Below are 26,859 nucleotides of genomic sequence, written 5' to 3'. Positions count from 1 at the left end.
GTGTGACAGAAAGCTCTCTGCTGCCACCTCTGTCCATGTCAGGAACTGTCCAGAGCAGGAGAGGTTTTCTGGTTCAATGTTTTTATTAGGTTTTTTAAGAACATATTACAAAAGAGAAAATCTATAAGCACTGACTTTAGCGCCAACAGTAAAGTTAACATGTTTGTACAACAAGCAGGAGAGGTTTTCTGTGGGGATTTGCTGCTGCTCTGGACAGTTCCTGACATGGACAGAGGTGGCAGCAGAGAGCACTGTGTCAGACTGGAGAGAATACACCACTTCCTGGAGATTCTTTAAGTAAAAGTAATTTCCGGTAAGTTCCGGACAGATGGTAAGTTTGATAGTGACCTATAGTTTTCTTTATAGCAATGAGTTTTGTTACAGCATAGTAAATCTGCTCATTCCTTCATACATGGAAATGTAGGTTAAATACGGCCCTTTTATGCCATTTATTGTAGTGTTTAGATGTTACTTACCTAATTATTTATGATGTGTGTAAGGTCTCAGTCACTGCATTGTGGCACCAGGTGTATATGTAACACTTCCTGTAAGACATAAAGGACGGGTTATACACAGATATAGAGAGCTGGATGGTATCCCGGCATTAGGAACCAGTCTGATCACCTTCACCAGGAAACAATCCTCCCATCCAGGTAAAGGATCTCACTAAATTACCCGGTCAGGATACACGTGAAATGCCAGAGATATAGAGCTGGCACAGAGCGGACAAATAGCTGACATGCACAGAGAACACTCACCGCTATCAGTGCATCATTGTACCCGATAGTGGGGAGAAAGAACAAAGAAAGACATTATAGAACGGCCACACCACAGCACTCCAGCTAACACTCCGTCCCATAGACCGGCCACAGCCCTCGAGCCAACACACCTCCCATAAAATGGCCACAGCACTCCAGCTAACACTCCATCCCATAGAACGGCCACAGCACTCCAGCTAACACTCCATCCCATAGAACGGCCACAGCACTGCACCTAACACTCCATCCCATAGAACGGCCACAGCACTCCAGCTAACACTACATCCCATAGAACGGCTAAAGCACTCCAGTTAAAACTACATCCTAGGAATCATGACATAAGGACAAACGGCGAATGGAAAGAAGGGGAAAGAGCGGAGTGCTCATTGGGTAAAGTTTTTAAATGGGTGCAGTAACTACAAAGGTATTTACCAGTCAGTGTTCTGAGACCTTCACCCATCACGACATGTATCCAGGAGGTGTGCGCACTAAATTTGCCTCTCACCTCTGTCCCATCTATAGAAAGTCTATGGGACCGTCTCCTGTCTCACGCTCTAGGCTGTGCACTTTTCCCTCTAGCCATCGGACCCCCACAGATCAAAACTTTTGACGTGTCTCTAGAGAGTGTCAGGAACACTTTAATGAGGAATAGAGTAAGTTGTGAGCACTCACCTACAGTATAGACACAAGTCTATAGGAGCCTTAGTCCATGGGGTGCGGCCGAGGTCTGGGAGTCGGACTCAGGAGTTTCCTCCAGCACAACAACCTGCACGGGATAACCACTGGGCGCTGGAAATAGCTCTGGATTGTGTCCGTCATCCTCCTCAAATACTGAAGACTAATACAGACCTGGAGCTATTTCTGCCGCCCTCTGGTAACTTTATCCAGGACGTTGGGAGAAGTCCTGATGTCCAACCAGCCGAGCTCTGTGACCACATCCACCTCCGGAGTCACCATCGCTAAATATCAGGAATAAGAGCCAGAACACGGATAGTGAAATGTATTTATTCTTTATATATAGAGACAGTATTTCTTTGTCTTCATTAATAGTACATTGTATCAAATATTATACATTCTATACAAATATAGAATACTATCAGACACAAATTACATTGGGGTTCATTCTTTTCTGTAAGGGTGTAAAGTGGTACTCCAGCAAAAATCTTGTTCTTTTAAATCAACTGGTTTCAGAAAGTTATATATATTGGTATTTTACTTCTATTAAAAAATCTCCAGTCGTCCAGTACTTATCAGCTGCTGTATGTCCTGCTGGAAGTGGTGTATTCTCTCCAGTATGACACAGTGCTCTCTGCTGCCACCTCTCTCCCTAGCAGGAACTGCCCAGAGCAGCAGCAAATCCTCATAGAAAACCTCTCCTGCCCTGGACAGTTCCTGACATGGACAGAGGTGGCAGCAGAGAGCACTGTGTCACACTGGTAAGAATACACCACTTCCTGCAGGACACACAGCAGCTGATTGGAAGCCTGAAGATTTTTAAATAGAAGTAAATTACAAATCTATATAACTTTCTGAAACCAGTTGATCTGAAATAAAAAGATTTTCACTGGACAACCCCTTTAACAGTCAGTATAGCATGTGTATAAATAAAATTGAAAATACCTTTAAAAATTAATGTGGATAAAAATAAACAGATACTATCCAGATCACAATGGATCATAACAAATCCAGTAAAAACAGAAGTCATGACTCCATTGTGAACAGACCCTTGAAAATGTGTTGTCCAAATAATACTCACCTTCTCCCCCACCGCTGCTGTTTTGATGGTTTACAGACTCCTAAGCTCTTCGTGTTCCGATTCTGCAGGTATTGCCCACTCAGCCAATCGCAGGAGGAGCTACGTCAGAGCTGTGGTAATTTCCTGCAGGATCAAGGACATTGAGGACCAAGAACAGCAGTGGTGTTGGATCAGGGGCAGGTGAGTATTCAGGGGCAGGTCCCCACGTTTCTTAAAAAAAAAAAAATGTCTCTGGAATAATGCTATTCCGATAATAAAAGAGCAAGAAAACTATCGAAAATTAGAAACTAACAAAAATGATAAAGTAATAAAACCGCATAACCCAGGTTTGGACCAAAAAAAAAAAATATGAAAACCCTTAGGATGGCAAAAGTTTAGAATACAATGGTGAAATCAGAGCGGTAAGGTGTGACAACATTGATGCAATGACATCATCACACGTACTGTGTCCAACCCGAGCAGATCCGACAGCTTTATGGGTATAGGACAAGGCGAGTATTACTTTTTTCTTCTAACTTAATTCAAATTTTTAGGGGGTAATTTTTCTGTGTGGAGCATACAAGGGGGCATACTGCTGTATGTGTGTGCGCTATAAGGGCATTTTACAGTGTAGGGACACTATAGGGGCTTTATATTGTGTGGGGTTGACACGGGGGTACAATACTGTGCGAGGAGGACATGGGGTCATAAGATTCGAAGGGGGGGATTTAACAAGTGCAGGGGCACTAAGGCAGCAAACTACTGAAGGGGCACAATACAGTGAGTGGGCATCATAAGGTGGCTTTATACTGGGTGCAGGGGCCATACCATAGATGGGGGCCATGAGGGGCCATTATACCATGGGAGGTAGGAAAGTGAGAGCATACCAATGTGAGGTGTACTAGAAGGGCATTGTACAGTGTGTGAAGGTCATAAGTGGACACTATATGGTCAAAGGGCCATAAGAGGCATTAGAGGGCTGAGCAATTAACCAAAAATAATTGAAACCAATATTTCAGGACGTGTGCCTGTAAATAGGGGGTGTGCTATGTAAAAAAGAGGGTGGTCTAAAATAATCATTTATTAATCGTAACTGAGGTCAAATGTTCAATTAATCCCGATTTACATAATAATCAGACGCAGAGCAAATGCTGCAATTGTGCTTGCACCACGTGCCATGACTCCAGGATGCTGTGTATTAGGTGACTGCCAGCACAAAACGGGTCTTCTACATCCATGTGATTTCTGGTACCCAGTGTACTGTTCATTGGTCATCTGTACCGTCTAACCAGGGCTGTAAATGACCAATGTGACTTTCTAAGAATGTAATTATACTCTATGGACGGTCTCTGACTATGAACACCGCCCTCCTGACCGATCTCATGCACAGTCACAGCCTTATCCAGACTTAGAAACACATGGCCACTTTCTTCTAGAAACAGTACCTCCCCCTTTGGGTGTGTGGGGGGTTTTGCAGCTCAGTTTCATCAAAGTGAATGGAGTAGAATTTAAATACCACACACAACCTGAGGACAGGGGTGGTGCTGTTTTTGCAGGAAGTTAGCTGTTCTTTTTCTAATTCTAGACAAGGCTAGGTTCACACTATGTTTTTTTTTCATCCATTTTTGGAAAAAAGAATGGATCAAAAGCATCTGGGTTTTCTTAACGTACACGAAAACGTGGTCATCCACATTTTTGCGTATGCTAAAAAATAAAAGATGCGTTTTGATCCATCTGTTTTATAATAGAAGTCAAAGGAAAAACAGATCAAAATCTACGCACACAAATGCATCTGTTTTTCCATCCGTTTTTTTCTTCTTTTTTTTTTTTTTTGCAAAAACGGATGAAAAAAAATTGAGAAAAAAAAAACGTATTGTGACCCCAGACTAATCCCTTTAAGTACAGTCAAGGCAGAAGATCAAGTAGTGTAGCTACTACCAATGTCTTAGGGGGTACCCTTATAATCTTAGATGTTGCTCTTCATGGTGTCGATCCCTTTAAGATGCTTTGAGAAAAAGTTGAGAATCTTGTTCCAGGCCCCTTCTTGTGCTTTGGCATGGGCTCTTTTTTGCCCTCCCCATAACATTGGCATACCCAGTAACTTGTGATAGGACGCCCTGCACAGAGGAAAGTACAGGGGCTCCAGCAGATGTCCGGCCCCAGGATAGCACTGATACTCCACGTCCTTCTGATGCTCCCTCAGACGCCCCACTATCTGCTCACCGTACACAGGACTAGGCCAGTTCTTGTCATCCAATCCACTCAGGATAAGAAAAGCCGCAGAAGACTTCTCTACCGGGATAAGAGACCCGTGATTTTCTGGATCTGAAGGATCATCCATGGATTCTGAGAAGTCCAACTCACCAGCCTCTGTGAACTTAATCTTCTCAGAATTGAAGGCAAGACATGGCATGACAAACTTACCACAGAGTAACGGGGCAAATGTGTTGGCGTTGCAGCCGGAGATGCTGACCACTGCTGTGATGCCAGGCAGGAAAGCTGCCATGCTCACTGCCAGGTCTGCACCTTTTGAGATGCCGATCACTCCGATTCTTTCTTTTTTAACCTAAAAAATATTAAGATCACAGGGTCAGTAGCCTGTCTACAAGTATGTGCCCACCTTCATTCCGAGCTGTCATAATAAGAGTTTAGACATCTTTCCTTTTAGACCAGGGGCAGCTTTTACAACAGACTGTGCACTGACCGGGGAGCGATGTTTACACTAGAGTGTGCACTGACAGTGGGCGATGTTTACACTAGACTGTGCACTGACCAGGGGCGCTGTTTACACTAGACTGTGCACTGACCGGGGCGATGTTTACACTAGACTGTGCACTGACAGGGGGCGATGTTTACACCAGACTGTGCACTGACCGGGGGCAATGTTTACACCAGACTGTGCACTGACCGGGGGCAATGTTTACACCAGACTGTGCACTGACCGGGGGCAATGTTTACACCAGACTGTGCACTGACCGGGGGCAATGTTTACACCAGACTGTGCACTGACCGGGGGCGATGTTTACACTAGACTGTGCACTGACAGTGGGTGATGTTTACACCAGACTGTGCACTGACAGTGGGCGATGTTTACACCAGACTGTGCACTGACCAGGGTGATGTTTACACTAGACTGTGCACTGACAGTGGGCGATGTTTACACCAGACTGTGCACTGACCGGGGCGATGTTTACACTAGACTGTGCACTGACAGTGGGTGATGCTAACATTAGACTGTGCACTGACAGGGGCGATGTTTACACTAGACTGTGCACTGACCGGGGGGGCGATGTTTGCATAGTCTGGTGTAAACATCGCCCACTGTCAGTGCACAGTCTAGTGTAAACATCGCCCCCCGGTCAGTGCACAGTCTAGTGTAAACATCGCCCCTGTCAGTGCACAGTCTAATGTTAGCATCACCCACTGTCAGTGCACAGTCTAGTGTAAACATTGCCCCGGTCAGTGCACAGTCTGGTGTAAACATCGCCCACTGTCAGTGCACAGTCTAGTGTAAACATCGCCAGGTCAGTGCACAGTCTGGTGTAAACATCGTCCACTGTCAGTGCACAGTCTAGTGTAAACAGCGCCCCTGGTCAGTGCACAGTCTAATTTTAGCATCACCCACTGTCAGTGCACAGTCTAGTGTAAACATCGCCCCCGGTCAGTGCATAGTCTGGTGTAAACATCGCCCACTGTCAGTGCACAGTCTAGTGTAAACATCGCCCCGGTCAGTGCACAGTCTGGTGTAAACATCGCCCACTGTCAGTTCACAGTCTAGTGTAAACAGTGTCCCTGGTCAGTGCACAGTCTAATGTTAGCATCACCCACTGTCAGTGCACAGTCTAGTGTAAACATCGCCCCCGGTCAGTGCACAGTCTGGTGTAAACATCGCCCACTGTCAGTTCACAGTCTAGTGTAAACAGTGTCCCTGGTCAGTGCACAGTCTAATGTTAGCATCACCCACTGTCAGTGCACAGTCTGGTGTAAACATCGCCCACTGTAAGTGCACAGTCTAGTGTACTGACCGGGGGCAATGTTTACACTAGACTGTGCACTGACAGTGGGTGATGCTAACATTAGACTGTGCACTGACCAGAGGCGATGTTTACACTAGACTGTGAACTGACAGTGGGCGATGTTTACACCAGACTGTGCACTGACCGGGGGCGATGTTTACATTAGACTGTGCACTGACAGTGGGTGATGCTAACATTAGACTGTGCACTGACAGTGGGCGATGTTTCCACCAGACTGTGCACTGACCAGGGACGATGTTTACACTAGACATTGAGCAGAAATAATGTTTACATTAGACTGTGCACTAACTAATATTTCCTAGATGGAATAATTTAGGCTACGTTCTGGAGTAGACAATTCCAGGGATCTCACACTTTATAGATACTTTATCAAGAAAACGGCATACCTTTGGGTGGCATCTTAGGAATTCCAGTGCTTCCCTAAAGTAATCCAAGAAAAGACCACCAAGGCTGTCTGGAAGATCCTCATAACCAAAATATGCCAGGGCCATAGTAAGGAAGCCATGGCTGGCCAACAGGCTGGCTCTGTACTCCATGAGACCTCCACCTGTACCATAAAGATCAATGATGGCAGGAAACGGGCCAGGCCCTAAAGGAGAAAGAAAATCAGAATAATTAAAAAGGGACAGCAACAGCGCCACAGCTTTCCACAGGTTGTGTCTGGTATTGCATCTTAATGACAGTGAAGCCAATGTGCTGAGCAGCAATAACTTACACCACCATGTTCCTCTAATTCTAATAACAAATATGTCAGACATCACTAGTAACTCACATTGACCACCTCATAGATCAGCGTTCTATAGGCCTATAAGGCTGTGTTCACACTGTGCGTTTTGATTAATAAACTCCCAAGTATCTCAATGGCTTCACTAATCAAAACAAAAATGAATGTTAAACAGATATTCCACTCCTTTCCCCAGTTCTGAGATGCTGCTTTAGGCTAAAGAAACAAAAATCTGTGTGTGAACTTTTCTCTCCGTTTCCCCCTCCTCCCCCCTCACTTCTAAAACGCCTGATGTAAACAAGTCCCTAGCTGCAACTTTGTAATGCTGGGAAGATTAACCCCTTAACGACCAAGGGCGTACACTTACGCCCCCACTGCCTGGGCCTTGGTTCAGGAGGACCTAAATGTACACCCTGCCGGGGTCCCGGGCTATGGAGCGGGCTCATGAATCGGAGGTATACTCCTTACCTCCGTGCAGTCTGATCTTCTGATCGGAGATTACACTGATCCCTGCTATGCTATGGCATAGCAGTTATCTGTGTGAGAAATATAATGTATTGAAGTAAAAGTCCCCCTACAGGGACTTAAAGAGTGTAAAAAATATTAATAAAAAGTTTTAAAAAATGCCCTGAAGACCCTCCCCCAATAAAAGTGAAAATAAACCTCCTTCCCATTTTATATATAAAACACACAAAAATAATAAAATTAACATATAATATACCGTAGCGTGCGTAATCGTCCGATCTATTAAAATAAAACAATAGAATTCCCGCACAGTGAACGGCGTGAACAAAAAGTAGTAAAAAACACAGAGATTCCTTTTTTTAAATGACTTTTTCTGTATAAAAAAATTGATAAAAAGCGATCAAAACGTTTGATCTAGAAAATTTTTTTACTAGTACAAAACTAGAGATTGTGGCACAAAAAAATATGACCCATATGACCCCATAGGTGAAAAAAAAAATGTAAAATATAAGAGTCACAATACAGCCATTTTAAATATACCTACTAGCAAAAAAAAAAAAAAAGTTTTACTGTTAATATAAATAATAAAACATTAGAAAACCTTGTGAGAATGCATATCACTGACCTAAAGAATAAAGAAAAAATGCCAGTTTTACCGTAAAGTGCATTACATAAACATGGAAGCACCCCAAAATATGCGGAATCACATTTTTTGACCCAATTTAACCCCATAAATGATATTTTGGGGGTTCCATCATTAATTTTATGGTAGAATGAAAGATGCAGTTACAAAGTACACCTGCTCCTGAAAAAAACAAGCCCTCACATGGCCCTGTAGGTGGAAAAATAATAGGGTTATGGGTCTTAAAAGTCGAGGAGGAAAAAAGCGAAAACGCAAAATTGACAATTGGCGCTGGGTTCTTAAGGGGTTAATCACAGTGAGTTCATCAGCGACTTGACCTCAGATTAACCCTCCTGGTATCACAATGAAGCTACAAGATTGCAGATAAAGCCTCTCAGAGACTTGTTTACATTAGTCGTCTCAGAAGGGAGGGGGGAGGAGGGGGAGACAGAGAGAAAAACCTACACACTCTTTTTTGTGTCTTCGGCAGAAAGCAGAAGATCAGATCTGGGGGAAGGAGGCTGAATAGATAATAAGTATGGAAGGAATTGTTAGCTCCCCTACAGCTTGGTGCTGATTGATAAAGGGGAAGTCATGTGAAAATAAATTATGCTGCAGGCAGGGGGGTGCAGAACATAAAGAAAGTATACTTACCCATCCCCGTGCCCCAGCAGTGCTGCTCTCACCGCTCTGACAGCCGCCAGATTTAATTTTCGATCGGCTTTCTCGTACATCACAGCCCTTCTGATGTATTGCCCGCTCAGCCGGTCAGTGCCTGCAGTGGTGTCCCGCCTCAGTCCCTTATAGGCTGAGCGGGCAACCCATCAGATGGGTACATGACACTGCGGCAGCTGCAAGAGGCTGGTGGCTGTCAGATAATGGTAATGTAGCGCTAAAGGGGCACAGGGACAGGTAAGTATACTTACTTTATTATGTTCCCACACCCATGCCTGCAGTGGATTTTTTTTTATCTTCACAGGACTTCCCCTTCAAACACCACAATCACAATTTGACCACATCATCTAAGGGGTTAAACTATAAGGGTATGTTGACACGGTGCAAAAGCGGCGGAATTCCACTCAAAAAATTGACGTAAATTCTTTGAGCGGAGAGCAACGGAAGGGGAAGGGCGCAAGCCCTTTTATAGAGACACTGTGTGACACTGAGGCAGGCGGGATTCCGCGGCTTTTGCTCTATGTGAACATACCCTAAGGATGGAAGGTTTCTCTGTTCTTGATAGTAAGGCAGGGGCCCTGCTGTCATGCAACATACAGGACACCAGTGCCACTAAGCGGTCAATAAGGGGTTAAAACAGGGAAGGAAACCTGTGGCCCTCCAGCAATTGCAAAACTAGTTCCCATCATGCCTGGACAGCATTTGGCTGATGGGAGTTGTAGTTTTACAGCAGCTGGAGGGCCACAGTTACCCATTCCCTGCATTAAGGTCTATGGGCCAGCTGAGTAGCTGTGTGACCGGGGTGTATACGGTCTGTGAGGGGTGTATACGGTCTGTGAGGGGTGTATACGGTCTGTGAGGGGTGTATACGGTCTGTGAGGGGTGTATACGGTCTGTGAGGGGTGTATACGGTCTGTGAGGGGTGTATACGGTCTGTGAGGGGTGTATACGGTCTGTGAGGGGTGTATACGGTCTGTGAGGGGTGTATACGGTCTGTGAGGGGGTGTATACGGTCTGTGAGGGGTGTATACGGTCTGTGAGGGGTGTATACGGTCTGTGAGGGGTGTATGCGGTCTGTGAGGGGTGTATGCGGTCTGTGAGGGGTGTATACTGTGAGGGGTGTATACGGTCTGTGAGGGGTGTATACGGTCTGTGAGGGGTGTATAAGGTCTGTGAGGGGTGTATAAGGTCTGTGAGGGGTGTATAAGGTCTGTGAGGGGTGTATACGGTGTGTGAGGGGTGTATACGGTGTGTGAGGGGTGTATACGGTCTGTGAGGGGTGTATACGGTCTGTGAGGGGTGTATACTGTGAGGGGTGTATGCGGTCTGTGAGGGGTGTATACTGTGAGGGGTGTATACGGTCTGTGAGGGGTGTATACGGTCTGTGAGGGGTGTATAAGGTCTGTGAGGGGTGTATACGGTCTGTGAGGGGTGTATACGGTCTGTGAGGGGTGTATAAGGTCTGTGAGGGGTGTATACGGTCTGTGAGGGTGTATACTGTGAGGGGTGTATACGGTCTGTGAGGGGTGTATACGGTCTGTGAGGGGTGTATACGGTCTGTGAGGGGTGTATACGGTCTGTGAGGGGTGTATACGGTCTGTGAGGGGTGTATACGGTCTGTGAGGGGTGTATACTGTGAGGGGTGTATGCGGTCTGTAAGGGGTGTATACTGTGAGGGGTGTATACGGTCTGTGAGGGGTGTATACGGTCTGTGAGGGGTGTATACGGTCTGTGAGGGGTGTATACGGTCTGTGAGGGGTGTATACTGTGAGGGGTGTATGCGGTCTGTAAGGGGTGTATACTGTGAGGGGTGTATACGGTCTGTGAGGGGTGTATACGGTCTGTGAGGGGTGTATAAGGTCTGTGAGGGGTGTATACGGTCTGTGAGGGGTGTATAAGGTCTGTGAGGGGTGTATAAGGTCTGTGAGGGGTGTATACGGTCTGTGAGGGGTGTATACGGTCTGTGAGGGTGTATACTGTGAGGGGTGTATACGGTCTGTGAGGGGTGTATACGGTCTGTGAGGGGTGTATACGGTCTGTGAGGGGTGTATACGGTCTGTGAGGGGTGTATACGGTCTGTGAGGGGTGTATACTGTGAGGGGTGTATGCGGTCTGTGAGGGGTGTATACTGTGAGGGGTGTATACGGTCTGTGAGGGGTGTATACGGTCTGTGAGGGGTGTATAAGGTCTGTGAGGGGTGTATAAGGTCTGTGAGGGGTGTATACGGTCTGTGAGGGGTGTATACGGTCTGTGAGGGGTGTATAAGGTCTGTGAGGGGTGTATAAGGTCTGTGAGGGGTGTATACGGTCTGTGAGGGGTGTATACGGTCTGTGAGGGTGTATACTGTGAGGGGTGTATACGGTCTGTGAGGGGTGTATACGGTCTGTGAGGGGTGTATACGGTCTGTGAGGGGTGTATACGGTCTGTGAGGGGTGTATAAGGTCTGTGAGGGGTGTATACGGTCTGTGAGGGGTGTATACGGTCTGTGAGGGGTGTATAAGGTCTGTGAGGGGTGTATACGGTCTGTGAGGGGTGTATACGGTCTGTGAGGGTGTATACTGTGAGGGGTGTATACGGTCTGTGAGGGGTGTATACTGTGAGGGGTGTATGCGGTCTGTGAGGGGTGTATACTGTGAGGGGTGTATACGGTCTGTGAGGGGTGTATAAGGTCTGTGAGGGGTGTATAAGGTCTGTGAGGGGTGTATACGGTCTGTGAGGGGTGTATAAGGTCTGTGAGGGGTGTATACGGTCTGTGAGGGGTGTATACGGTCTGTGAGGGGTGTATAAGGTCTGTGAGGGGTGTATACGGTCTGTGAGGGGTGTATACGGTCTGTGAGGGGTGTATACGGTCTGTGAGGGGTGTATACGGTCTGTGAGGGTGTATACTGTGAGGGGTGTATACGGTCTGTGAGGGGTGTATACGGTCTGTGAGGGGTGTATACGGTCTGTGAGGGGTGTATACGGTCTGTGAGGGTGTATACTGTGAGGGGTGTATACGGTCTGTGAGGGGTGTATACGGTCTGTGAGGGGTGTATACTGTGAGGGGTGTATGCGGTCTGTGAGGGGTGTATACTGTGAGGGGTGTATACGGTCTGTGAGGGGTGTATACGGTCTGTGAGGGGTGTATACGGTCTGTGAGGGGTGTATACGGTCTGTGAGGGGTGTATAAGGTCTGTGAGGGGTGTATAAGGTCTGTGAGGGGTGTATACGGTCTGTGAGGGGTGTATACTGTGAGGGGTGTATACGGTCTGTGAGGGGTGTATACGGTCTGTGAGGGGTGTATACGGTCTGTGAGGGGTGTATACGGTCTGTGAGGGGTGTATACGGTCTGTGAGGGGTGTATACGGTCTGTGAGGGGTGTATACGGTCTGTGAGGGGTGTATACGGTCTGTGAGGGGTGTATACGGTCTGTGAGGGGTGTATACGGTCTGTGAGGGGTGTATACGGTCTGTGAGGGGTGTATACTGTAGCCGCCATACTGACCCCCTATGTGTGCACTCACCGGGCGGCAGGAAGAGGCTCCCCCGCACCCGTCCCTCCCGCACCGGCTCCCGGGTCACCCCTTCCCCCATGAAGCTCCTCTCCTGGGCGGCGGCAGCCAGCAGAGCCCCGGGCGGCCGGTGGGCCTGGTGCAGGGAGAAGCGCAGCTGGAAGGGGCTCTGCACGTCCTTCTTTATCAGCCTCTTGTGAGGAGTCCGGGGCTCCAGGGACCACAGGGGCCCCTCCGGCTCCACTCCGGTGTAACTGCCGCCCTCCAGGGCCGGGCTCCGGGACAGCTCCAGCTCCCCGCCGCCGTCCGCACGGTACAGGGCCACGGAGGTGAACAGCTCCCCGGCCTCATCGGTCAGAGCGGTGCGGAGAGTGACCGGCTGCCCGGGGCTCAGCCCGACGACCCGGAGCTGCAGAGGCCGGTCATAGAGGCAGCGGCCCGGGGACACCCGCATACACAGCCGGGACATAGCGCGAGAGCACCGGGGAACCGACAGCCGGAGCACGTGCACAGTACCGGGGAACCGACAGCCGGAGCACGTGCACAGTACCGGGGAACCGACAGCCGGAGCACGTGCACGGTACCGGGGAACCGACAGCCGAAGCACGTGCACGGTACCGGGGAACCGACAGCCGAAGCACGTGCACGGTACCGGGGAACAGACAGCCGGAGCACCGGGAACAAAGTCCGGGGCAAAGTCCTAGTGGATCCCGGCTGTGCACGTGCACGGTACCGCAGCAGCCAAGGATTAAAGGGACCGAGCCCGAATATATCCCCCATAGCTAAAAGTTTCTAAAAAGTTTGTAAAGAGTCATGAAAAGCAAAAAGACCCATCCCGATATACAGAGAGTATAGAGATGGCAGTGACCTCTGTAACTGGGGGACATTGGTTTTCCTGTCTATACCAAGAGCGGAAATGTAATAATAATAATAATAATAATAATAATAATAATATACAGAAAACAAATCAATAACTAAATAGTAATAATAATAATAATAACAGGACCTAAATCACATCAGGACATGTTCAAACCTGCAACCGCCAGGGTATAACAACCATCGTCCCGTGTATAACAACCATCGTCCTGTTTATAACAACCATCGTCCCGCGTATAACAACCATCGTCCCCGTGTATAACAACCATCGTCCCGCGTATAACAACCATCGTCCCCGTGTATAACAACCATCGTCCCGTGTATAACAACCATCATCCCCGTATATAACAACCATCATCCCCATGTATAACAACCATCGTCCCGCGTATAACAACCATCGTCCCGCGTATAACAACCATCGCCCCGCGTATAACAACCATCGCCCCGCGTATAACAACCATCGCCCCGCGTATAACAACCATCGCCCCGCGTATAACAACCATCGCCCCGCGTATAACAACCATCGCCCCGCGTATAACAACCATCGCCCCGCGTATAACAACCATCATGCCCTGTATAACATCCCATGTATAGCAACCATCGTCCCGCATATAACAACCATCGTCCCGCATATAACAACCATCGTCCCGCGTATAACAACCATCATCCCCGTGTATAACAACCATCACCCCGCGTATAACAACCATCACCCCGTGTATAACAACCATCGTCCCGCATATAACAACCATCACCCCGCGTATAACAACCATCACCCCGCGTATAACAACCATCACCCCGCGTATAACAACCATCATCCCCGTATATAACAACCATCATCCCATATATAACAACCATCATCCCCGTGTATAACAACCATCATCCCCGTGTATAACAACCATCATCCCCGTGTATAACAACCATCATCCCCGTGTATAACAACCATCATCCCGTATATAACAACCATCATCCCCGTGTATAACAACCATCATCCCCGTGTATAACAACCATCATCCCCGTATATAACAACCATCATCCCATATATAACAACCATCATCCCATATATAACAACCATCATCCCCGTGTATAACAACCATCATCCCCGTGTATAACAACCATCGTCCCGCGTATAACAACCATCACCCCGTGTATAACAACCATCGTCCCGCGTATAACAACCATCATCCCCGCGTATAACAACCATCATCCCATATATAACAACCATCATCCCCGTGTATAACAACCATCATCCCCGTGTATAACAACCATCATCCCCGTGTATAACAACCATCATCCCCGTGTATAACAACCATCATCCCGTGTATAACAACCATCATCCCGTGTATAACAACCATCATCCCGTATATAACAACCATCATCCCCGTGTATAACAACCATCATCCCCGTGTATAACAACCATCATCCCCGTGTATAACAACCATCATCTCCGTGTATAACAACCATCATCCCCGTATATAACAACCATCATCCCCATGTATAACAACCATCATCCCCGTGTATAACAACCATCATCCCCGTATATAACAACCATCATCCCCATGTATAACAATCTTTACACGTTTGAAAGAAAAAAAAAAAAAGAAAATCAGCCTGCAGGCTTTCTGGAACGTTCTCTGCGGGGTGATTTGTGGTGTGAGGATTCTGCATTGATGTCTGTGTACACATGGCCTCAGGCTGTATTCACACTGCACTAATGGCCTTGTCACACCCAGCAATGACCTGCCTGGGGGAGGGGCACTCACGTCTGAATGGTGATCTGCGGAATGACGCTCAGCATCACACTCCATGTAATAGCAGTCGCTGGTGACCCCAGTGATGTGATGTAATATAACAGTGCAGCAGCACTGACCTGACCGAACATATGGAGAAGCATAATAAGGTCGTTAGTGTATATGTAGTGTCTAGGACAGAGGTAGGGAACACCTTGGCTCTCCAGCTGTTGCAAAACTACAACTCCCATCATGTCTGGACAGCCAAAGCTTTAAAGCTTTTGCTGTCCAGGCATGATGGGAGTTGTAGTTTTGCAACAGCTGGAGAGCCAAGGTTCCCCGCCTCTGGTCTATGGATACTCTGGATATAGCGTACAACAGTGTTCCCCCATCCTATGTCACTACAGATATTGCAGGACCACTACTCCCATCATGGCTATACAATATGGACAAGTGGAATGCTAATACCCAGCTGTCAGTTTTACTAGTTACGAGTGAACCCGAGCGTGCGGTATTTGATTGGCGGTGGCTGCAGAAGTTGGATACAGCCCTGGGGAGTCGTGGATACGGCCACCTATCTTCTCCAGCCATTGGAATCCATCATGTGACCCTAAGTGATGCCAGATCGCACAGCCACACTACTGCTATAGCAGGGTACCAGACCGCACAGCCAGCCTACTGCTATAGCAGGTTACCAGACCGCACAGCCAGCCTACTGCTATAGCAGGTTACCAGACCGCACAGCCAGCCTACTGCTATAGCAGGTTACCAGACCGCACAGCCGGACTACTGCTATAGCAGGGTACCAGACCGCACAGCCCGACTACTGCTATAGCAGGGTACCAGACCACAAAGCCAGGCTACTGCTATAGCAGGGTACCAGACCGCACAGCCAGACTACTGGTATAGCAGGTTACCAGACCGCACAGCCAGACTACTGGTATAGCAGGGTACCAGACCACACAGCCAGGCTACTGCTATAGCAGGGTACCAGACCGCACAGCCAGACTACTGGTATAGCAGGTTACCAGACCGCACAGCCAGACTACTGGTATAGCAGGTTACCAGACCGCACAGCCAGGCTACTGCTATAGCAGGGTACCAGACCGCACAGCCAGACTACTGCTATAGCAGGGTACCAGACCGCACAGCCAGACTACTGCTATAGCAGGGTACCAGACCGCACAGCCAGACTACTGCTATAGCAGGGTACCAGACCGCACAGCCAGACTACTGCTATAGCAGGGTACCAGACCATACAGCCAGGCTAATGGTATAGCAGAGTACAAGACCACTCAACCAAAGTGTTATACTATAGCAGCACTTTCACAAAGCTTATTAATGTTATCCCATTGAAAGGGGTCATCCAGGATTATAAAAAAGCTCAGCTTATTTTTTGCAAGAAAAGCACCCCCCTGTCCTCATATACACAAAGAAATCTCCCCCATAATGCCCATATAGTGATCTGATACCATCGCTGCACAGGGTCTGGATACAATGTAAGTGATTACAGTGCAGTTACATTCAGTCACTCACCGGCAACATCTTCTCTGAGAGGAGTCGTTCATTTTCTTTTTCACTCTCCATTCACTTAACCATCATGGAGACTTCTTCCAGGCACAGCTTATCTGCAATATTACCAGAAAAAAACCTTAGGCTACTCAGTCTTTATTACAACATCCGTACCCTTTCCCCATGTAAAAATGTAATCCCCATCTATAGTGTCTTAAAGGGACAAACCTAACCTGCTAATATGTCCCTGTTGAACAGGAGATGTTGAGGAGGAAGCTATGTTTCTTACCTTACTCCTTGGCGCCGTTTTGGTGCAGTTAGTCGTTTGCCATGGTCCAGTAAGACCGTTAGGAGCACTGCCCGCCCCCATAGCGCTGATTAAATTGCAACAATGCCCCGTACAGTTATAGGTATCACTTTGTGCCACTACATAGTAGTTAGGTACTCCTTTGTCTCAACATACTGTAAGTAGCCCCATTTTTGCCCCCATATTGTAGTTAGGTCCCTCTTTGTGCTTCTACACTGTATTTGAGCCCCCTGTGGTATATTACTGTATTTTGGTACCTTGTGCCCCCCCCCCCGCATTCTATAGTCAAAGACCCTCTTTTCCCTCAAAAGGTATTTGGGTTCCACTTTAAGCCCAAACTATAATTAGGACCCTTGTGCCCCTATGTTCATCAGTCCACACTGTTCCTACACATGATAGTTACCCCCCCACACACAGTTAGCACCCCCTGAGCCCCCACATGATACACCCCCATCACAGTCATTAGGTTCTCCTCTGACCCTTACATAATAAATGGCCCCTTTACGCCTCCCACAAAAGTTAAAATCCTTCTATGCCTCCACATAATAGTTATGTCCCCTCTGTGCCCGCACATGGTAGTTAGCCACCTTGTGCCCCACACAGCGGTTAGACCCCCTTCCTCCATGCTAGTTAGCTCCCCCATGTTCACTTATATGGTAAATAGAAAAATAAAACTTTTTAAAATCTCTGTTCCCCTGGATGACTTCTGTCCTGCTGTAGACGTAGTACAATTATATCGTACTGCCATCCCTACAGTCCTGGGGGAGCAGAGCCTGAGGTGAGAGGCTCAACTTGACTCATGTATTGTATACAGTTTCTTTTTCTAATGGATTATGTACACCGTGGCATATGTTAGTGCTTTATGTTCACAGCATATGCTGAGAGACCCCTCCCCGATATATGTGTCCAATGTACTCACATACAGAAACTAGTCATACAGTGTAGAAGTAGACAGAAAAGGCCATCCTCTAATGAGTGTCATATAGCTGCTCCACCCAATCCATATTATCCCTGCAAGTGTATAGACCTGAACTGACAGTAACACGTGCATCTATATTATATTGAGGTCATTAGACCCCTGGTCATAAGAGTGCGGCAAGTTTAAGGAGAACTAGCAGAGCTTAGCCTCGACTGACAGATCTTATGCTATTTGAGTATAAGGAGTGATCTATCAATCAAGAGGGGGAGGAGACACTGGGGCAGCTCGCAGCTGCCTCTCATTACCTCCAGCCCCGAAGACACTGATGTGTGCAGGACTGCTCTCACTGCAGCGGTCCCGCACACATCAGAAGCCCCTGTAGTCAGGAACGTATATATTCATTCCTACTGCACGGGGTATGTGCAGTAGGAATGTATATATACAGATTGCTTATGGGAAGGGGTCAACCGCAAACAAAAAATACCACAGATTTTGGGGTCTTTATTGGCAGTTTTAATAACAAAAAAAAAAAAAAACAGCTTCCCCTATACGCCATGCTGGGAGGTGTAGTTCTACAGCTTACCCTTATACCAGATGTAATACTACTGTGCCACTGCCTTCCTCCTCCTATACTGTCATCTTCTAATCTGTTGCAGAACTACAACTGTCTAACTACCAATAGGACATGATGGTGGTTGTAGTTCTGCAAACTGCAAGACTACAACTCCTACCATGAACTTTTAGCGCAACATGGTAGGGGCTGCAGGACATGGCTGTCCAGGGGAGATCATTGAAGAAGAAGATGGGAGAAGATGAAGGAGCACATTGCTGAGGAGGGAGTGAGGGGGATTGGGGATGGTGGTTTGGGAGATGAGAGATGGGCGCTGTTTCTCTGGGGGAAAGTTTGCTCCCAGTGCTCCCATAGCCTTTTATAGCGGCGTCTGTACCGGAAATCCGGACCTCAAAATATCCTGATCTATTTACCGGAACAGACACTCTTCATGGAAAATCCTGAAGGATTCAGGATTCACAAGGACCCCTATGGATGTGTGAAGGGGACCTTACACTGGCTATCTGCTATACTGCATGTGTAAAGTTATCTTTCTAAGGACAAGGAGTGAAGGGAGCCAAGCAGTGAGAGGTGAAGGTAGCCAGCAGAAGCTGGGACATCCAAAGCAGGTGTGGAGCTTTGATCTCGCCCCTTGTTGATGGGGCCTATTACATGGCTCGACTATAAAGCTGGGTTTTCCAAAGTGGGAGGGATTTTTTTAATCTAGTTCCTCCTGATGATATGAAAACAAAACAGCAACTATACCCACCTGCCCCATTCTCCCGCCGGTGTCGCTATGAAGCCCCCGGCCCCATCTTCGTCATGGTTCCTGTGATGTTCTGTTCCTGTGCCCGCTCAGCCATAAGGTCATAATATGTATATTTTATAGTGACCCAAATCCTGAGCTTTACGGCTTTAAAGTGTCACTGTCGTGAAATTTATTTTCAGAAATCAATAGTCCAGGCGATTTTAAGAAACTTTGTATTTGGGTATATTAGCCAAAAATGCATTTTTATCATGAAAAAGCAGTTTGAAGCTCTCCCCCCTGTCTTCATTGTTCTCCTTTGGAGAGAGCTAAATAAAAGACCAAAACAGGACAACAAAGAGTTAATCTACAAATACCTCACCCTTTATCTCCTCTGACAGTCACCACTGACCTCTCTGAGCTCTGATTACAGCTGTCACCCAGCTCAGTGCCTGTAATCCTCTGTTATCTGCTTTCTGCTGTCGACTAACTCCCTCCTTCCTCCTCCCCCCTCCCCTCTCCCTAGAACTGACTGGGTACGTCTGATGCAAGTCACAATTTCCTGATTTTTTTCAGTGGATGGAAAAGAGGAGGGAGGGGGGGGGGACCTGGAAAAAGGCTTTTTAAATGCAGATAATCGCATATTTGGCTAATAAACCCAATTACAAAGTTTCTTAAAATCGTCTGAACTATTGATTTCTGCAACAACAACAAAAAATAAGACAGTGACTCTTTAAAGAGTCACTGTCATTAAAAAACACTTTTGCCACTGTCATCAGGAGATATAACCAGGAAGAGATCACGGCAGCAGTGAGCTCCACTCCCTGGCCACTCATGGACTTACATTGTTATATCAAGACATACAGCCAGGGAGTGTATCCCACAACCACCTGGCGCTCTCTTTCTCCTCACAGCTATATCTCCTGATTACAGAGGGTCTCAGCAGTGCGATCCGCTGCGATCAATAACTTTTTTTTTTTCGTCCTTTGACGTCTGAGATCAACTCCAAAATCAAAGTCTGTTTAATAATACATTTCATTACAGGGTTTCACGCACATTGTTGTTTTGTTTTTTTTTTATACAGTTTTTGGAGCCACAGCAAGAAGTGGATCATAAAAGGAAGGAAAGTAAATTGGAAAGAACCTTCTTCTCCATCTACTTCTTTTACATCCCAGACTTGGTGCCAGATACATGAACCCTTGCTATGTGACATATTACTAAGCATCGTCTGAGAGTTTTGACCTTATGTCTTTGGCAGTAAAGCAAGGATGCCACATCACCACATTTAAAGGGACAACCTAGAACTGTATTGCACTTCTTGAACGCAGAGACATATTTTGGAAGAACAAATCCAGGCAGCACGACATCGGATATCTGACTCCACATCACATTCATTACTCCAATGGTTAGAGGTTTTATTCCACACCTGTCTGGTTGCTCTGTCCGTCACCGCCGCAGGCATCTCATGGCATAACGCTATGGTAGGTAGAGGACCAGATGCCATTCATGTTCACAGTCCAGTCATGAATTCCCTGCAGCTTTAGTAAGAGAATCCAGGAGTTGAAAATAATGGTATTTGATGTCATACTCCATGTCATACCAGTAATTCACTGCGTAAGAGAAAGACAACCATGTAAAGGACTGAATAGCAGAGATGCTGGGGAGCCCATCTCCCAATGCCTCACCTGCTATACAACCATGGGACTGGCGGACATGATGGAACCAAAGAGACGGCAGATACAGCATTTCCCCGGCCCTCACAGTCACGTGCAGGGGTTGTGTCTCACCATAGGATGGGTATAAACTGAAATCTGGCTCCAAAGGGTCTACAGGAATCCAAGGTACCTAATGAGGAGCAAGAACAAGAGAGCTGTCAAGGGGTAACACATTAAAGGGGTACTTAGACAAAAAATATATCTTTCAATTTAAGTTATACAGATTTGTAAATTATTTATATGTAAAAATCTCTAGTCTTCCAGTATTCATCAGCTGCTGTATGTCCTGCAGGAATTGGTGTATTCTTTCCGATCTGACACCTCTGTCCATGTCAGGAACTGTCCAGAGCAGGAGAGGTTTTCTATGGGGATTTGCTGCTGCTCTGGACAGTTCCTGACATGGACAGAGGTGGCAGCAGAGAGCACTGTGTCAGACTGGAGAGAATACACCACTTCCTGGAGGACATACAGCAGCTGATAAGTACTGGAAGACTGGAGATTTTTACATAAAAGTAAATCCCAAATCTAAATAACTTTCTGGCAGCTAATCTGACAAAAAAAAATATCACCGGAGGAGTAGTCAAGCAATCAAAACTCCCAATGACTTACCTTGGCTGCAGACTCTTCGTCTATAACCTCAAACGTCCCGTCCTCATTGACTTTATATGTCGCCGGCTGGTACATTTCTACAATAGAATGATGACATACATATGAACACAGGAATCCTTTATCATACACACATACAAACAACTACAGCTACTCTCTGTGGCTTCAACCACCATTTAAGTGGCCGTTGCCGTTTCAAACAATTTCCGTTCACTCTAACATATCTATAAATCACGTTATTATCCAAAAAATCTTGTCCACTATCTAAAATCTAGGTGTCTCACATTGCTGCAATCTACTGTCCACTGCCTGTTGTAGAAAATCTGACGCTATTAACAGCTGAACACAGGTGGAGGCGGGGCTTAGCATGTGCTATGTGCAGGAGACAGAGCCTGACAAAGCCTGGTCTGTGTACCTAGACGTCTGCCTGCTGAAGATGATCTGTGCTGTTGCCGAAAGGTAAATCAAGGCTTTCCTCTCAACTCTTACCACCCATAAAGTTTAGAGCAGTGCACTGTCTGTAACCAGCCGTAAGTAATAGTAAGAAGCAGAGAGGAGTATGTGCTGTGCTGGGTCGTATAAGGTAAAAGAATCCCTGTGTGTGCACTATATAGTAACATACAAAACTATAGTAAAGTAGTGTAAAAGAATGGATAATTCTATGTAGAGTGACACATACTTACCATATGGTATATATGGCCGGTCACTTGGCGGGTGAAGAATAAAATGCTTCTCTCCTGATATGACGCAGTACAGGTTCTCATAGTGATCTTTATGCACTGTAAGAGAGAAACATCACGTCAGCAGGTATATACACACATACATACATACACTTATATATCACATCCAGTACAGACGCTTACCCCAGCACTATACCAGCGTATACTCACAAGATGTTATTGCCGCAGATTCTCCCAGCCAGAAGTTCACGGCATCCGGAAGTTTCCCTGTTCCAAAAAAAGAAAAAAAAAATCTTAATTTATAAAAATCTATCCCGTAGCACTCCAGCTGCTATGTTACTATAACTCCTAACAAGGGAGGCAAAGTCTAACAACAGTAGTTTGCATGGGCCAGGTCCACGTGTCTATAGTTTCTGTCAATGACTATGGACCCATTCATCTCTATGGCCATGTTCACATGCCCATGGGGGTTACGGAACAGTAGCTGCTAACTGGCTGAGTGGAGACTCCACAAGTGCTGTGTACTGGGGATCGGAGGTGGTGGACTCCAGGAGGTAAGTATAACTACCCCACCCCCACCCAAATAGGCAACAATATAAAAAAAATGTTAGGCTTGAAACCCCCTTTAATGCTGTTTTCATACACAGCAGTTTTTGTGCCAAAAACAGAAGTGGATCCAACAGGATAGAGCAGCACAGGTCCTACCTTTTTATTTTCCATGCTATTTGTATCCATTTCTGGATTTGGTACAAAAGCTGCTCTGTGTGAAACCAGCCCAACCCCCAAAACCACAGACCCCCCCCCCAGCATCATACCCAGTGCTTCACTCATCCATGGGATGTGACTCTCCACATCGGCAATAAGCTCAGGGAACTCCTCGGTGAGGTTCGAGCACTGTTTCTGGATGTAGAAGACGCCTGGAGAACTTCTTTTCTTCTCTATAATATCCAGAAAATCAGCAAAGTTCATGGTTCTCTCCTCTGGCATTACAAACTTGCTATCATATACAGCATCGGCATAGCCGTTGGGAGTGACGGCCACACTTACAGTCTTCGATCCTAGATGAATGCTTCATGTCCAAAGAATAGAAAGCTGTAAGTCAGTATGGATACTCATCCGCACTGTTCATTGTTTCCTACTGTACAGAGCTTCACTGTATGTTTTAAAAAAATGAAGTCTATATTAAAGGGGGATTCCACTTAAACATAACTTTTCATATGTTGCTGCCTATGGTGAGACTAACAATTCCTTCCATACTTATCTATTCAGTCTCCTTCCCCCAGTTCTCAGCTGCTGCTTTCTGCTGAAGACACAAAAATCTGTGTGAGAGCTTTTCTCTCTGTCTCCCCCTCCTCACCCCTCCCTTCTCAGATGGCTGATGTGAACAAGTCCCTGACTGGCTCTATCTGTAACATTGTAGCTTCTCTCTAATGCTGGAAGGATTAATCACAGTGAGTTCATCAGCAACTTGACCTCAGATTAACCCTTCCAGCATTACAAAGAAGCTACAATGTTGCAGATACAGCCTGAGAAGGACTTTTTACATCAGCTGTCTCAAAAGGTAGAGGGGAACAGGGGGAAACGGAGAGAAAAGCTCACACACAGATTTTTGTCTTCAGCAGAAAGCAGCAGCTAAGAACTGGGGAAAAGAGACTTAATAGATAATAACATGTATGGAAGGAATTGTTAGGGCTAATTCACACATCCGTTGTTCTGTCCGCAATTGCAGACAGAACATGAAACCAATGTTATCCTATGGCTCCATTCAAACATCCGTACGTGTATACAGGGCCGTGATCAGTGCCGCAAAAAAACGGACATGTTGTAATGTGGACCGTTTTTTTGCGGCACGGATTGCTGGGGTAATGATGTGTGAACATAGTGCTCCATGAAGCACGGAGCACTACGGATACACATACGGTACTGCGGTCTGTGGCCAAGGACTGCACTACGGGTGTGTGAATGTGGCCTTAGTCTTACCATGGGCAGCAACATATCAAAGGTTATGTTTGAGTGGAATACCCCTTTAAGATATATATATATATATATATATATATATATATATATATATATATATATATATCATACATACATACACACACATATACAATTTTTACAAATCTTACTCCAACATTACATAGTGTAGAACTAATACGCTTGCTGGTGGCTTATAGATTATTTAGTAGTAGTAAGAGATGAGCGAACCTGGAGCATGCTCAAGTCGATCCGAACCTGAACTTTCGGCATTTTATTAGCGGTGGCTGCTGAAGTTGGATAAAGCCCTAAGGCTATGTGGAAATCATGGATATAGTCATTGGCTGTATCCACGTTTTCCAGACAACCTTAGAGCTTTATCCAACCTCAGCAGCCCCCGCTAATCAAATGCCAAACGTTCGGGTTCGGATGGACTCGAACCCAAACCTGGTTCGCTCATCTCTAGTAGTAGTTTAGAAGAAAAGCTTTCGTACCGGAGATAATCTAACGTCCATGTGTGCAGTGCCGGCCAGTGGTTATAAGCATTGCGTATAATACACGGCCTGTTTGGACCCAGCCACTCTCTATGGAACTGCAGAGGAGATGGCGGCTCTTCTAGATATGGGATACGGTCAGTTCCGTGTAGATCTGAGGAAAGAAGAACACAAGTGTCATCATCATATATCCTTCCCATTTATAAGCAGTAGCAAATCCCTACAGGAAAGCTCTACCGTTTTAGACACCACCCCAGTCACTGACTGGCTGGGCGGGAAATCACTCAGCCAGGTAGTGACATTGCAGCTGGAAGAGCAAGGTACGAGACATACACAGTTTCCAGCCAAAAATGGCATCCGGCGGCCGCCAGTGGGACTTGGGAGTGGCGTAACAGAGGCACGGGAACAGGTGGTTTATTATTATCCCACACCCCTGCCTTCCAACTTTTTATAAATTTGCTAAGACTTCTTTAAGGGTGCGTTCACACCTACAGGATCCGCAGCAGATTTGATGCTGTGTTCAGTTATTTAAATGAAATCTGCTGCGGATCTAGTAAGTGTGAACGTACCCTAAATGTCCCCATTCTGGCTTTGAAAATGTTGCCAACTAAGCACAGTCCAGCTGCACAACTACAACTCCCATCCTCCTCTGACGGCTGGGGAGTCACGTAGTGTCACTATAATCCCATAGGCAGCTAGCTCCCCCTAGTGGCGGCCACCTGCTATACACAACGCTGCGTGCTACATGTGTGACTGACATGAGGGCTTCCAGTCAGTGCACAGGTGGTGAGGCACAGTGGTATATATACAGGCCGGGGAGTCACTCACCCCGAACCTCCTCAGAGAAGTTCCTCAGACAGCCCCATACTGTATCCCGGGCCGCCGCCATGCTGCTCCTCTCATTCAGAGCACAAACTGTCACGTGATGTGTCAGCGAGTCAGCGCTCTATACCTGAGAGCAGCGCGGCCTAAGTGCAGCAGGATCGGACAGCGCCACCTAGCGGCCTCTCCTTGTGTTACAAAGTCAACAACCATATAAAAAGCCAAAAAGTGAGAAGCAGGATATTATTATACTGGATAGTCAAATAAAAGAAGCAGACGTTTACCTACATAGAATATGAAGTAGCTTATAGATATATTTTATTACACATCTGATCTGCAACTACAGTCTGTATTAGGAGAGAGGAGCTTTCTAACCTCTGTCCAGGTCAGGAACTGTCCAGAGCAGCAGCAAATCTCCATAGAAAACCTCTCCTGCTCTGGACAGTTCCTGACATGGACAGAGGTGGCAGCAGAGAGCACTGTGTCAGACTGGAAAGAATAGCCACGTCTTGCAGGACACACAGCTGCTGGTAAGTACTGGAAACTAGAGAAATTTTAAATAGACGTAAATTACAAATCTGTATAACTTTCTGAGACAAGTTGATATGAAATGAAAAAGTGTGACCACAACATGTAAGGAATCTGTGGGCACCATGGTACCCATCGGCTTCACAATCTCCAGTACCAATGGGTTTTCATGGTAGCCAGGGACCTGGTGAAGGTCCTCAGGACTGTCATGGGTGTCAGAGTATCCGGCCATGGCCGTTGCATTAGGCTAAGTTCTCGCAGAACGGCCGTTGTTTCTACTAGCATTAAGGGAACCACACTATACAGTTTATACAGCTACAACTATACTGACCATACAGGAGAGTCTGAGTCTCATTAGACATCTGTGGCCATCAGGACGGACTCTGTGCACACTGATAGGAATTCTGGGAGATGTCAGCTCTGAGGCCTACATAATGGTGAAATCGACTTTGGACTATCACACACACTGTAAGGCTATGTTCACCCTACGTAAGTTTCGTAGAAATCACGGCCATTGTTGTCGATTTGCAACAACGGTTGTAATTACTACGGAACTTACGTAGGGCTGCCCTTTATGGAATCCCGGCCGGAGTGTATACACAATGGGGGAGATTTATCAAACATGGTGTATAGTGAAACTGGCTCAGTTGCCCCTAGCAACCAATCAGATTCCACCTTTCATTCCTCACAGACTCTTTGGAAAATGAAAGGTGGAATCTGATTGGTTGCTAGGGGCAACTGAGACAGTTTCACTTTACACCATGTTTGATAAATCTCCCCCACAGTATACGCTCTGACCGGGATCCCAAGCAGCAGCGCAAAAACTGACATGTCAGTTTTCTGCGGCCGCAGAGACCCCGTCAGTACACACAACGGAGTGTGCGGCAGCGAATTGGGA

General features: G+C 46.6%; 3 protein-coding genes across 11 annotated transcripts in view; all 3 read right to left on the bottom strand.

Annotated features, from left to right (window-relative positions):
* The window catches only part of PLA2G4D (phospholipase A2 group IVD), a 43,868-nt gene extending 42,432 nt beyond the window's left edge, over positions 1-1,436 (bottom strand). For all 5 annotated transcript variants that reach the window (XM_069950568.1, XM_069950567.1, XM_069950570.1 and 2 more), the window contains exon 1: positions 477-1,436. The gene's annotated coding sequence lies outside the window, so the exon portion shown is untranslated. The remainder of the gene's footprint in view (positions 1-476) is intronic.
* Positions 1,437-1,613: 177 nt separating this feature from the next.
* LOC138771109 (acyl-coenzyme A thioesterase 1-like) lies at positions 1,614-13,067 on the bottom strand. Of its 4 annotated transcripts, XR_011359549.1 has the most exons (5): positions 12,519-13,067; positions 6,917-7,119; positions 4,918-5,059; positions 2,515-2,724; positions 1,650-1,717 (listed from the first exon to the last, which is right to left on the bottom strand). XR_011359549.1 is itself a non-coding variant. In XM_069950575.1 (4 exons), exons 1-4 carry the CDS (start codon positions 12,973-12,975, stop codon positions 1,614-1,616), a joined length of 906 nt encoding a protein of 301 aa, XP_069806676.1. In that variant the 5' UTR covers positions 12,976-13,067. The 4 variants fall into 4 exon arrangements, 3 of the variants coding, with proteins under 3 accessions (XP_069806676.1, XP_069806675.1, XP_069806674.1); XM_069950575.1 differs by lacking the exon at positions 2,515-2,724 and having other exon boundaries at positions 1,614-1,717; XM_069950574.1 differs by lacking the exon at positions 1,650-1,717 and having other exon boundaries at positions 2,286-2,724.
* Positions 13,068-16,660: 3,593 nt separating this feature from the next.
* JMJD7 (jumonji domain containing 7) lies at positions 16,661-25,520 on the bottom strand. Of its 2 annotated transcripts, XR_011359550.1 has the most exons (9): positions 25,440-25,520; positions 24,612-24,765; positions 22,959-23,212; positions 22,354-22,410; positions 22,147-22,242; positions 21,467-21,543; positions 20,828-20,987; positions 20,569-20,752; positions 16,661-16,737 (listed from the first exon to the last, which is right to left on the bottom strand). XR_011359550.1 is itself a non-coding variant. In XM_069950576.1 (8 exons), exons 1-8 carry the CDS (start codon positions 25,498-25,500, stop codon positions 20,664-20,666), a joined length of 948 nt encoding a protein of 315 aa, XP_069806677.1. In that variant the 5' UTR covers positions 25,501-25,520; the 3' UTR covers positions 20,190-20,663. The 2 variants fall into 2 exon arrangements, 1 of the variants encoding a protein (XP_069806677.1); XM_069950576.1 differs by lacking the exon at positions 16,661-16,737 and having other exon boundaries at positions 20,190-20,752.
* Positions 25,521-26,859: the final 1,339 nt, after the last annotated feature.

The sequence above is a fragment of the Dendropsophus ebraccatus genome, chromosome 13 (assembly GCF_027789765.1).
Source record: "Dendropsophus ebraccatus isolate aDenEbr1 chromosome 13, aDenEbr1.pat, whole genome shotgun sequence".
Classification (NCBI taxonomy): Eukaryota; Metazoa; Chordata; class Amphibia; order Anura; family Hylidae; genus Dendropsophus; species Dendropsophus ebraccatus.
The sequence above is the reverse complement of the archived record's forward strand: the minus strand, read 5'-3'. Positions and strand labels throughout refer to the sequence as shown.

What these genes read in the sequence shown, in the direction of transcription:
- LOC138771109 (XM_069950573.1), bottom strand. Translation starts at nt 12,975, where the DNA reads ATGTCCCGGCTGTGTATGCGGGTGTCCCCGGGCCGCTGCCTCTATGAC. An exon ending in GAGCCTCTTCCTGCCGCCCG is followed by an intron (nt 7,120 to 12,518) that starts GTGAGTGCACAC and finishes TTTCTCCTTTAG; the next exon opens with GGCCTGGCCCGTTTCCTGCC. An exon ending in TCCTAAGATGCCACCCAAAG is followed by an intron (nt 5,060 to 6,916) that starts GTATGCCGTTTT and finishes AATATTTTTTAG; the next exon opens with GTTAAAAAAGAAAGAATCGG.
- JMJD7 (XM_069950576.1), bottom strand. Translation starts at nt 25,500, where the DNA reads ATGGCGGCGGCCCGGGATACAGTATGGGGCTGTCTGAGGAACTTCTCT. An exon ending in CTTCTCTGAGGAGGTTCGGG is followed by an intron (nt 24,766 to 25,439) that starts GTGAGTGACTCC and finishes TTCTTTCCTCAG; the next exon opens with ATCTACACGGAACTGACCGT. An exon ending in ACGAAGAGTCTGCAGCCAAG is followed by an intron (nt 20,988 to 21,466) that starts GTAAGTCATTGG and finishes GCTCCTCATTAG; the next exon opens with GTACCTTGGATTCCTGTAGA.